Source organism: Suncus etruscus, chromosome 5 (assembly GCF_024139225.1).
Source record: "Suncus etruscus isolate mSunEtr1 chromosome 5, mSunEtr1.pri.cur, whole genome shotgun sequence".
In the NCBI taxonomy this organism is placed as follows: domain Eukaryota; kingdom Metazoa; phylum Chordata; class Mammalia; order Eulipotyphla; family Soricidae; genus Suncus; species Suncus etruscus.
In genome coordinates, this window is record NC_064852.1 from 150,474,747 (window position 1) to 150,487,549 (window position 12,803).

Here is a 12,803-nt window from a genome sequence, read left to right on the forward strand (position 1 = left end):
GTTATTTCCAGGTAGATACACATTTGAAAAGAAAGAGCATGAGGAAGCCAGGCAGTCTGAGGGCTATACAAGACACAGAGAGATGGATGCCTTTTCCCATAGCCCTGGGCCCCTGAGAACCACCAAGTTCACTCAGAGGTTCCCACTTGGAAGGAAGAGCTAACACTCATTATTTGTGGCCCTTACTTCCTTCCATTGAGCATTTGGTTGGAATTTTTGTTTTGCTTTGTTTTGTCTTGCTTTCCAGTTTGCTCAGAAAAACTGACTTTGAGCTCAGAGGTCATTCCTAGTGGTGCCTGGGATCAAACCCAGGTCAGCCACATGCAAGGCAACTTACCCACTGTACTGTCTCTCTGGCCTCTCTTGTGTATTTTGTGTGAGCCTGTCCTCATTTTTCTCCACTCACTCTCATTCTTCATCCTGAGTAACTGAGGACTAAGTCTTTTAAATCTTTCTGTTGAGGGGGAGGTCCATTTTCCACCCCACAACCATTTGTGTGCTGGATCTGTGGATCATGAACTGTAAAATTCTTCCCATTCACCTACTTTGACTTTACTTTTATTCCACTGAACCTCCCAGCTAGATGCCCTGATGGGCCCAACTCTGTTTACATCAGCCAAGGTCTGGAAACAATTCTAATGCCCAACAAAAGATTACTAGATAAATAAATTTTTGGGGCGTGGGGTACATAGTCCAGGGTTTCAGGTGCTCACCTTACATCTTGCTGGCTCTGCTTTAATCCCTGGAACCACCTATGGTCAACCAACATCAGGAGTGATGTTCAAGCACTGAGCTAAGAGGAACCCCTAACAATGCCTGGTGTTCCCCCACCCACTCATCAATAAGAAATAGACATTAGGAAATACTGCTCAGCCCAAAGAAAAGATGAACTCTTGCCTTTTGCTACAACTTGGATGGAATGAGAATTGTGTCGATTGAGTTAAATATATCAGAAGGAGAAAGCCATGTGCTGGTTGGTCTTTCTCATGTGTGGTAAAAAAAATAAAAAAGCAAATGTACAGGAATAGGTAGTGTCCAATGTAAGCAAGTCCTTAGACTATATGCCAACAGAATGGAGATTACCAAGAAGTAGGTGGACGAGGCTTTGGTTTGGGCAAGGAAAAGAGTAGAAAGAGCAGGATAGAAGAAGGCATAAGGATAGCGTAGGAGGCTGTCACATACATCAACATCATTGATATTGGCCCAGAGAACCGGATGTCAATGCAGGGGGTAAGGAATATGCCTTGCATGCAGTTGATTCCAATTTAACCCCAGCACCACATGATCCCCCAGGCAGCAACCAGAAGTAACCTGAGTTACTCCTCATAGAGCCAGGATTACTTCCTGTGAACCACGGAGTGTAGCGCTAGCACCCTCAAAAGCATAACTAGTAACCCTAGTAACTATAGTAGCTCAAATATAAGGAAAAAAGATAGATTCTGACCCCAAAGTGACCCCAACATTTGCCCATGAATGCTATCCACATCCCTTCACCTCCCCTGCCTTGCTCCCCAATGCTCTTTCTGTGATGGGCAAAAGAAACTGATTTCTACGCTCTCTCCTGTGCTCTAAAATTGCTTGGATGATGGAGTCACAAGAGAGTTACCATGAATCTTGAACTCTTTGGGAGGAATGTGTGTATGTATGTGCACAATTATGTTTGTACATATGCATGTGCATATGCAGATGTGTTCATAATTTGATACCAGTGACTGATGCAGGAGTTCACCAGAAGTTTCTTCGGAGGTGCCAGAAAGCCTCAGAGAGTCTGGAGGACTCCAAGATAAGACTCAGCATCCTTCTATCACTGCATGTTCTCATGACCTGTTTATTGCACAGCCCAGTCTTTGAGGTGGAAACCATCCTTTTTCTGTACCCTTAGTCAGCTTTCCCAAGGATCCAGTTGGCCCTAGAGACTTGGCATAGATAGGGTCTAGAGGGAACATGAAGCTGGGGTCCAGAAGAAAGAGGACAAATAGCTGGTCTCTGACTTTAGTGAGGTTTCTCAGGAAAGTCAAGAGGGGCCTACACGTAGAGTGTAGCCCTTACATGTCCACCCATATAGTGGACACCCACCATCTTCCCAGTTGTGGCCACACTTGACCTTCCATTCAAGAAGTTGTAGCAGGGGCAGCTCTGGTGGGCATTGGAGGCCAACCCTGGCAGTCCCGGGGTCAGCCCAATTTCATTGTTCAATGCCAATGGATCTGCCTGAGATTCAAAATTTTTGATAATTTTTATTGGATTCAATATGCATTACAAGTCTTCCACAGTTGTATTTCTGGTACATTAGTAACAGAGAAATAGGGACATTCCCACCCCAGTGTTGACTCCCTCCATCATACCTCCCATAGCTCCATCCTTAATAACTCCCTGGACTGCTAGTGTAACAGGTCCCTTCTGTGTACAGTTTGTTGTAGTCTCTTGATTCTATTGCTGGCGACTTTGATTTGGGCATTTAGGATTGACCATTTTTTATGTCCACTCAATGCTCCTGGCCCTTGGGTCCCATCCACATTTTTTCCCCTCAGTTTGTAGAAAGACATAGAAATATGGAGCAGAGGGGCCGAAGAGATAGCATGGAGGTAGGGCGTTTGCCTTCCATGCAGGAGGATGGTGGTTCGAATCCCGGCATCCCATATGGTCCCCCTGCCAGGAGTGATTTCTGAGCATAGAGCCAGGAGTAACTGCCAGGTGTGACCCAAAAATAAAACAAAATAAACAAAAAAAATAAATATGGGGCAGAACAAGATGATTCCTGTTCTATGATTCTGTTAATAAAAAATAAAATAAAATAAAAGGCAGGCAGGAGCCCCTGTCTAGAAGCTATAAATATAAATGAAATTAAAAGAAGAAAGAAAAAGCAATAAGAAAGATAATCTTAAAAAATAGGGGGCAATATGGCAAGTTTTGCTGTTGTTGTTGTTAGTTTGGTTGTTTGTGTGTGTGTTTTGTTTTGTTTTTTGTTTTTTTTTGCATATGCACAGTAAATATTGGAGAAATTGGAAAGGAAATTTCCTTGGCCAAAGAGATACAGGGTATCTCTATCCTTGGAGCGTACTGTCATGAGACATACTACAGGCTCCAGATATGTTAGTTGTCAAATCCCAAAGTCTTTCTTTATGGTGCCAGGAAATGTTCTGCTCAGTCGTGGTTGTCAAAGTCAGTTCTCTGTAATTAAAGATGAGAGTCGAATTTTTATCCCCCATTTCTGCAAGATATTTTAGGGATTCAGGCAGGGTTCCCAGACAAGCAGAAAAGCTGAACCTTTACAGGTTTCTGCCCTTACCCCCAATTTGGAGATGCCATTTCTCCATCATGCACCCTTCTCCCCAAAATCCCCAAACTATCCCCATGCACCTTGCACTCCAGAACTTTCTAGCATTTTCTGCCCATCCTATCTCTGGCCTTCTAAAAAATGGTCTGCACTTCCCAAATTAATTTCATTAGCAAAGCCATGGTCTGTGAATAAAAACAAGGACTTCGCATTCTTCCTCCCAAATGGAAATAGAAAGTGACCAGGTCTCCAGTGTTTACAAGTGCAGAGATGGCCAGGGGGTTAAAAAAAAAAAGGGGTGGAGTAGAGACTTCCTGGGAGCAACTCTTTTGAACATTTGACTTGGGATGGTCCCAGTTTAGATGATCAAATCTAAGACTGCTGATTATTTTATTTTACAAATACTCCTGGCATTTTACATATACAATTGGACACGTAATATTGAGTTCAGATTGAGTATATAACAAATGAATTTTATACATTAATCTGTTACAAACATTTACACAATAACTTGAATACCCATCACCAGAGTTACACACTGTCTTCCATAATGAAACTCTTTTGTTTTTGTTTTGGGGCCACACCCCAGTGATGCTCAGGGGTCTACTCCTGGCTATACGCTCAGAACTCGCTCCTGGTTTGGAGGACCATATGGGACGTGGGGGATAGAACAAAGTCCATCCTAGGCCTAGCACATGCAAGGCAGATGCCTTTACGCTTGCACCACTGTTCTGGCCCCTATAAAGAAGCTATTAAGGTCATCTCTCTTAACTTTCAAATATACAATGCAGTATTTAAGTATAGCCAACATCCAATACATATCACCCTCTGTCATATTTTTTCAATAAAGAGAAGCTTGGGAGCACTTGCCTTGCACACAACAGACCCAAGTTTGGTCCCCAGGACCCCATATGCTCCCCAGAGACCTGCCAGGAGTGACTTCTTTTTTTTTTAAATATATATCTTTATTTAAACTGCTTGATTACAACTATGATTGTAGTTGGGTTTTAGTCATGCAAAGAACACCACCTTTCACCAGTGCAACATTCCCATCAGCATCACTGCCTGATTATTAATTAAAATCAAAACTTAAATGGCATCTTGTTTCCATCTTGAGGAAACCCTCATATACCTCCACCATTACCCCACTGGCTGAGAAGGATGTGAGTCAAGTGGAAAATGTACCTGAGACTGGATAGGTTATGTCTGCATGGGCAAGCCTAGTTCCGTAACCTGCCCTGGAGCCCACAGATGACTAGTGTCCTGGTTTGAAGAGCAGCCCAAGAAGTTATTAGAAATGCAGAATGTGGGGCCGGGCGGTGGCGATGGAGGTAAGGTGCCTGCCTCGCCTGCGCTAGCCTAGGACGGACCGCGGTTCGATCCCCCGGCGTCCCATATGGTCCCCCAAGAAGCCAGGAGCAACTTCTGAGCGCATAGCCAGGAGTAACCCCTGAGCGTCACAGGGTGTGGCCCAAAAACCAAAAAAAAAAAAAAAAAAAAAAAAAAAGAAATGCAGAATGTCCACTGCAACAACTATACTCTATTTAATCCCATTTTGTATTTCACAGTTTCTCAGGAGATTCCTGAGTACATTCAAGTGTGAGGCCTCTTATTCCATCCTTGGTACTATGGGAAGAAATGGTTGAGACACAATCTAGGGCAGGTTCTTGCAACACAAGTTGGAAGTGACACCGGCCTGGCTTCTCCCACCACTGACAGTACATCTGTCCGGGGACATGCCTCTTTACCCGTTTTGGGGAAGTTTTGGCAAAAAGTGCCATCCAGAGTTTCTGTCTTATTGCTTGAGTATGTCTTTCTGCCATTTTTCTCTCAGGCGATCTATAAGATGGTTTCCTCTGTCATGAAAATGCCTGAAGATGAGTCAACCCCAGAGAAAAGGACTGAAAAAATATTCCGCCAAATGGACACCAACAGAGATGGTAAGAGCCCCAAAGCCACTTTGCTTTGTTCAGAATGATCACTGCTAGAAATTGGTCTGGGAGTGCCCAGGCAAGGAAATGACACTGAAAAACAAGAGAGTGTCCCTCAAGCTGGGGCTAAAGGTCCTTTCTGAGGGTAGATCAACATGACCAGGCTGGGTGGTGGAGGAACAGGCAGTGAGACGCGCAGCTCCGCTGGGGCCCAGACTTCAGACATCAGGAAGAAACCAAGCTTGCTCTGTGCATGTTCTGAGGTGTTTGGCCTTAGTGCCTGCACCATAGATCATAGATATGACTAGCCCCCCAATTCAAACTTCTCAAGGAGATGCCCAGCAAACCAGACACAGAGGACTAGGGTCTGAGCTTGAGAGCAGCACGTTAGAGGTCTGGTAAAGAGCAAATAATACTTTGGTATAAATATGCCCATTGCAATATTTAGATTCTAGTTACAAACAAAAACAAACATGGTTATTTGTCTTTTTGTTTGGTTTGGTTTTGGTTTTGGTTTTGGTTTTGGGGCCACACCTGGTGACGCTCAGGGATTACTCCTGGCTATGCACTGAGAAATTGCTCGTGGCTCCGGGGACCATCTGGGATGCCAGAGTTTGAATGCAGGTCCCTCCTGGGCAACCACATGCAAGGCAAACGCCCTACCACTGTGCTATTGCTCCACATCCCCCAACATGGTTATTTGATAGGCTGCCTGCTGTTTATGATGCCTAGATTCAGTACACAAACACACACATTCATGCATGCATACACAGATATACATGCACACAAATAACACACACATATATAAATATAGACACACTCAGACACACACAAAGACATAGACACAGACACACAAACCTACACAGACACACCTGGCAGACTGAGAACCTGCCCTGTATAATTGTGGCTCTGGCTGTCCACTGGGAGGTCAGCCCTGAGTTTCAAATGCTGAGTAGAGCCCAGAGCCATCTGCTCTGCCCAGTCAGTGTCCCCTGCATGTCCCACATGCTTTTGCTAGTGTTCCAGGAGACAGAGGTCAGGCTCACCCCACCCAGCCACATGGATTGATGGCCGGAAGTAGACCCCGGATGCCAGGAAAGCCCTGACTGAGCTGACATTAGTGAGGAGCAGGGGTCTCCTCTTGGGCTGTGCTGCAGCTGATCCAGAGCCCTGAGCCGTCAGCATTCCCACACTTGCCCTGCAAAGCTCTGTCCTTTCCTAAGGGGAGTAAGGGAGCCGTGGGGGGAAAGGGCCTCTTCAAGCTGTTCAGGACAGAGGAGTTTTATTTCTGAGAATAGAGAAGGGGCTCAGCCCAATCAGACTGGGGACTTTAGCTCAGAACTTTGCCCAAGTTTATGCCAGCACCCTGATGGTCCCTCCTGGCTGAGACTCTTGTCTTTGTCATGTGGGTTTATTCTCATGAGTCAGGACACCAGTTCACTAAGACAGCAAGATGTGAGGGTTGAAGGGGACTTGTGCAGCTGCTTCTGATCTATCCCCCTCATGGGGACTGCCATGTTGGGGTGCATCCTCGTCCCTACTCCCTGAGGCCCCACCCACTGCCAGCCAGCCTCCTCCCTCTTGTCCAGGAAGTGGGTCTGGCTAACATGAGCAAGTTCAAAGAGATATTTGGAGGGAGGGGTCATCTCACTGGTGCCTCTGAATTGGGAGGGGTAGAACCCCAGGACACAGCCCTGGCTCAGTGACAGATGAGAGGAAGCAAAACCAGGTTTGAGGACACCCCTTTCCCCCCTTCTAGGACAGAGGAACTGAGCAGGGCAGTACTAGGCAGGTCTGCATGGAGGCAGAATGCCTAGCACCCCCTTTTATATCGTCCAACCCTTCTAGAAGCAGATGTAGAGCATTGGCCCTAAGGAGTGGGATAGGGAGCTCCGGGATGAGAATTATGTCTTCGTCCCATCTACCACAGGACAGCGCAGGGACACTGGGACAAAGGGACATCCCGTTTTGTGCACATCACTCTGAATTCCTTTCTCCTGGCCTGAATAAGCAATGTTCCTTGCACAGTTCAGAGAAAAGTTCTCCTTTTCTGTGTCTTATGCAAAAGGAGGGACTTGCAGTATATCTGCCTTCCCATGGAATCTTAGGGTGCTCAGCAGTCTTTCTGGGACCAGTTGGCACAGTGCCCCTCAAAGACCAAGGGTGTACCCCTCTGAGTGGCTGCAGCTACAGGAGCCACACAGGGGGCTGGAGATCCAGGGGAGTGGGGGCAGGACAAGGCTGTGCTAGGATGGCCCCCCCAGGACACCACCAAGCCGTCCTTGCCACCCCCACCCGTGTACTCTTGCCTTGCAGGGAAATTGTCGCTGGAGGAGTTTATACGCGGGGCCAAGAGTGACCCGTCCATCGTGCGCCTGCTCCAGTGTGACCCCAGCAGTGCCGGCCAGTTCTGAGCCCTCTTTCCCCGCAAAACCTACCCCATCATCAGAGAGCTGCTTGTGGCTCCCCTCCATTCCCCTCCGTTTTGCCAAATGACTTTGTGATTGATGCTGTACCCCGTCACCCCCGTGGGCAGCCGCTGCCGCCACCGTTGACGCCTCTGCAGCCGCCTCCTCTGCTCTGTCCTCAGCTGCTTCCGTGGTGGACGCTTCGTGGGAATGCACGTCGTCACCCCATCGCGCTTGTGGGGAGCATGGACCTGCCGTGGTGCCCAGACCTTGTGGTTTTCTTCGTATTGACGATTTTTTTCTTTATTATTATTATTATTTTTTTTATTTTTATTTTTGTGGTTTTGGGGCCACACCCGGCGGTGCTCAGGGGTCACTCCTGGCTGTCTGCTCAGAAATAGCTCCTGGCAGGCACAGGGGACCCTATGGGACACCGGGATTCGAACCAACCACCTTAGGTCCTGGATGGGCTGCTTGCAAGGCAAACGCCGCTGTGCTATCTCTCCGGGCCCAGCGATTTTTATTTTCATTGTTCAAATTATTTTCCTTTGGATTCTAGTGTCTCTCTGTCCCCACAGCCAATCCAAGACTAGGGGAAGCCAGAGAAGAACATATTCTAGGGAAAGTGATTTAAGGGGAAGATTTTTGTCGGGGGGTGGGTCGCTCCCTGGGAATAAACCAACCAACATCAACCCCCACCAGTTCAGGACTCATGCATGCCTTGGGGAGTTGGCTCTACACCTGCTGCCCAATGGACAAGTCCCCGCAGAGCCAGGCTCTGTGAGGGAGCCTGGTGGGTGGAAAGAGGGTGTCCAGTTCCCCTCCCCATAGGCCCAACCCATCCTCTACCCCTGCCCCTTGTTTCTAAGCTGTGAACATTTCAGGTCAATTCCAGGAGGAGCAGAACAGAATGGATCTTTCTAGAGGTCTACATTAGCTGAGCTAAGAAGAGTTTCTTCAGAAAATGGACACAAAAGGGAACTTGCAATTTCAGAACCAGACCCAAAGTGTGATTAAAAGAAGAAGAAAAAATATGACAATTGTATATACCGTATTTGGGTTTTGCAAATCAGAAGCAGTGTTTCTGCCTTGTTCCAGTGAAATGCATGTTTAGTGGCACTAATACAACCTTATCCTGACACTTGTCTTGAGTAGCTTATTGTGAAATCAACTGGCCATAACGAATGTCTGTCTTGTGTAAAAATCATACGTGTCTTTGCACAAATGCACCCATCCATATTTCTATTTTGTATATTTCAGGAAAAAAAAAAGTACAAAGGAATGTGGACTAAGCCTATGCCTGAATTTGGAAATCTTTTGCAGAGGGGCAGGGCCCTGAGAATGGGAGCAGGACAGGTTGGAGTAGAACAGTTTCCTAGAGCCCCGGGAAATTAACATCAATGAAAAAGACAGCCAATCTGGAGACTGGGCGCTTTTCCCAGCATACCCACTTTTTGTCCCTGCTGTCTCACCCAAGTGTCCATAGAATCAGTGTCCCTAACTCTATAAGTATCCCTTCCACTACTCCTGCTGATTTTTGCTCAAAAAGCCAGCGGTTGGGGAGGATCCATTTGGCCATGATGAAAGTCTGGGTGGGCATGTGTGTGCAGCTCCCAGGCCTGCTGTGGGGGTGGCTGGACACCCTAAAGGAGCTTCTTCTGTCGTGTTCTTTGGACATTAGCTCCTGTCCCTAGAAGGGACAGCACGAAGCTGAGTTGCAGTCTGTCAGTTGGGATCAGAGAAGGAGAAACTTCCAGGAAGCAGAGGGGCCTCCCCCTATTCATGACTATGTTGCTGCTTTCTGTGGAACTACAGAGGGAAGGGACTGGGACTTTGGGGGAAATAAAACCATCCGGACCTCCTGTTATCCTTACAGATTCCTGGATCTCAGGAGTTCATCTCAATGGATGCCTCACATCCCAGTGTGAACAGCAGACCCAGCCTCAAGCTGGGAACTTGGATTCAGTGAAATGCTCTCATGCTTCCTTTGAAGGACAGGCCAATTTTCTATGGTGACTTTCCAAATTTGTCCACAGGCCAACGGGTAATTTTTGGGAAAAATAGGAAATTAACCCCATAGGATGGGAGCCCAGCAGAGTCTACTGCCTAGAATATGCAGCTCACTTGGCTCTTACTCCCACATAAAGACCCTATTCCTCCTGGTGCTCCTGAGAAGATGGGAGTGGGTAGTTTCTGTCAAAGACCACCAGGCTGCCCTGGCCTGTGACATCTCATTGGGCCCAGTGGTCCCATTCCCCAGAGCTGCAGTGAGGTTTGGGGAAATGGTCTTAGGCAAGAGGGAAGAATCCATCAGAGATTAATGGATACTGACTCTGGGCAGTGGTGGAGCAGTCTCAGAGCTGGCCTGCCTGTGACTCTGACTGTGCTCCCTGGAGGCTATTTTTCTCCTCTCTTTTGTGGGGAGTCTTTGTGTTTCACCAGTGCACCCAAGACTGGCCAAAAGGACACTGTGACGCCCCCAACTCCCATCAGAGGCAGACCAGAAGCCTTAAGACTGATGTCATGGCTACCCTGGGCTGTCTGTAGTCATATGGGTGAGAAGGGACTGCCAGAAAAGAGTTTGTTCTACAGTTAGCCGGCCTGTGAAGTCCAAGGGACTGAAATAAAGTGGTTTATGGCTTGAAGGAAGATTCCTGAGTGATTGACTGTTGAAGTCTCTGTGTTGTGGAGGGAGAGATGTGGGAAATAAAGGGGGCCTCAGCTGCATTGATAGACTCTAATGGTACCTTCCACAGGTGGGCAGACTAATCTTTGTTTATGCATTGGCCCAGCATCTAAGATTCCCAATCAGGCTCACCTGTCACCCAGTTGCAGGCGTGATTAGCTCCAGTTGGTGTGCTCTAGGAAAGACTCTAGGGCTGATGCTGGCCTCATCATGGGTATGATTTCCACTCCTGGAGGCCAAGTATTGGGGTTGGTGCATGGGGAGATAGAGATTTCTGAGCCCCCAGCCCTATCCCAAAACTTTAGAGGTCTTTGCTACCCTCTCCTTTGGCCCCTTTTCTCCTCCGCCTCAACTGAAAGTTATTATCCACCCAATGCTAATGCAATAGAAAGGGAAGCTGAGGTAGCTGCCTCTTCTGTGGGCAGTTTGTCTGCTGTTCTCCCCTCTGGTCTCTTGGTCTGGAGAAAGGTTTGGTGAGACACAGAGTCTGAATCACCAAGTCTGCTCAAATCCTGTGTTGCTGTCATTGGTCTTGCCTCTAGCATAATGGTCACTCCATTATGGCTATTTCCATATGGGCTAACATAGGAGACCCCAAACCAGCAAAACCTTACACAGGAGATCTGGATGAGACTCTTTGGCTACTCCACATGGTTTCTGTCTCTGGAAAAGTGAAGACCCTACTTCCTACAGAAATGTAGCAGTGGGCCCGGAGAGATAGCACAGCGGCATTTGCCTTGCAAGCAGCCGATCCAGGACCAAAGGTGGTTGGTTCGAATCCCGGTGTCCCATATGGTCCTCCGTGCCTGCCAGGAGCTATCTCTGAGCAGACAGGAGTAACCCCTGAGCACCACCGGGTGTGGCCCAAAAACCAAAAAAAAAAAAAAAAAAAAAAAAAGAAATGTAGCAGTGAGGGGAGGAGGGGACTTGTCCTTCTATCCTGACCAGTGGCCTGCCCTTCTGGGCTTCAGGGAGGTCATGCCAGCACCTCTACCAGCCCATCTTCATAGAACTTGTCCCTCAGTAAAGGAGGACTGGAGGGGGTATCTTTGAGTGCCTGAGTCAAGATATAGAGGGATCATGAGAACTGTCCCTGGAAGAAACAGAGCTGCTCCTAGTGTCTCTGCCCACAAATGTCTTACACACCTACCTTTATCAGAGGACATGCACCTTTGTTTTTAAAGAATCAAGCGAAAGAACATTGAACCCTGTATTGCCCAAGGCAGCAAAGAATCAGTCAAGCCTACCTGAAATAAACCATTGCAAAATGGAATAATTCAGACCCAGGGTAGAACCAATGTCATGCTCACTTCAAGCATATTTCTCTGCCTTGGGTGCTAAGCACCTATCTGGGATGTAGGTAGCATGAGTGAAAGTAAGCAATACCTATTCCTAGGAACTCATAGAGCTCCAAACCGGTCATTCTGAAGGGTCTTCAACAGAGCAAACACGTGGGACAATTCAGTGGGGGGGGGGTACTATCATAACTTCTGAGAAGCAGAAGAACTTCATCATCAAGAAGAGATGGTAGAAGTATCATCCAGAACACAACCAGAAAAGATAATGAATGCTCTGGGTGGCTCTGTCTGCCTACTTTGTTAGTTGGTTGGTTAGTTGGTTTGGGGATGATACCTGGTGATGTTCAGGACTTACTCCTGGCACTGCATTGCACTCAGGAATAAAGCCTCGTGGGCTCAGAACATATGGGATGCTGGGGGTTGAATCTGGGTCAGCTACACTCGAGGCAAATGCCCTAGCCAGTGTACTATTGCTTTGGCCTCTGCCATCATCATTAAATCCAGCGCTGCCACTAATATCCCATCAGATAGACAGATAAATCAACATTCATCCTCAAAATACCAGTATTTACTTACTTACTGGGCACACATAGTGTTCAATGATGACCTAACACAGTCCCAAGCACTATCATCTTGAAGGATATACATTGGGAAGGGCAGGTCGAATTGATTAGCAAAGAAACAGGAGACCAAGCTCACAGCTCAGCTAGTCCAGCTCTTTCAAAAATGACCACAAAGTAGCCTGAAGCATGTCCACAACTGAACAGAAATGAATCTTTCTGTTGTGGTACATGAGAGGTACCTAGAGGACAAGTAGATGACTTTGATCTTTCAACATTCCCCTTCCTTTCTTCTGGCTGATCAGAAGCTCTCACTGTGCTTTCTAGAAACAGTGAACTTAAAGTCCCATAGAGTGGAGTTCAGGGAAATACAGGGATAAAGGACCACTAGGAATGCTGGGTGGTAGACCAAAAAGTCCATTCATCTAATGTTTTCCCATCAAAATTGGGTCTGAATGAATCTGAAGTGGAGGTTTTTGAAGGGATTGGCCTTGCCTTCTATGGAGACCATGGAACTAGGTCATGACCAAAGAGTCTTATGGCCCATTTCTAAGCTTAGGAACTCCCCAAATGCTCCTCAGAAGCCCATCTCCTCGCTTTCTTTTCCTTGCCCACCGGTCCAGCAAACAGGTGCTGGGTGGAC

The 12,803-nt window shown here is 47.2% G+C and overlaps 1 protein-coding gene across 4 annotated transcripts in view; it reads left to right on the plus strand.

Moving 5' to 3' along the window:
- NCALD (neurocalcin delta) overlaps positions 1 to 7,656 on the plus strand; it is a 302,037-nt gene extending 294,381 nt beyond the window's left edge. For all 4 annotated transcript variants that reach the window (XM_049773935.1, XM_049773937.1, XM_049773936.1 and 1 more), the window contains 2 exons: positions 5,112 to 5,217; positions 7,525 to 7,656. In XM_049773935.1, coding sequence (XP_049629892.1) covers positions 5,112 to 5,217; positions 7,525 to 7,622 — 204 coding nt within the window. In that variant the 3' untranslated portion in view covers positions 7,623 to 7,656. The remainder of the gene's footprint in view (positions 1 to 5,111; positions 5,218 to 7,524) is intronic.
- Positions 7,657 to 12,803: the final 5,147 nt, after the last annotated feature.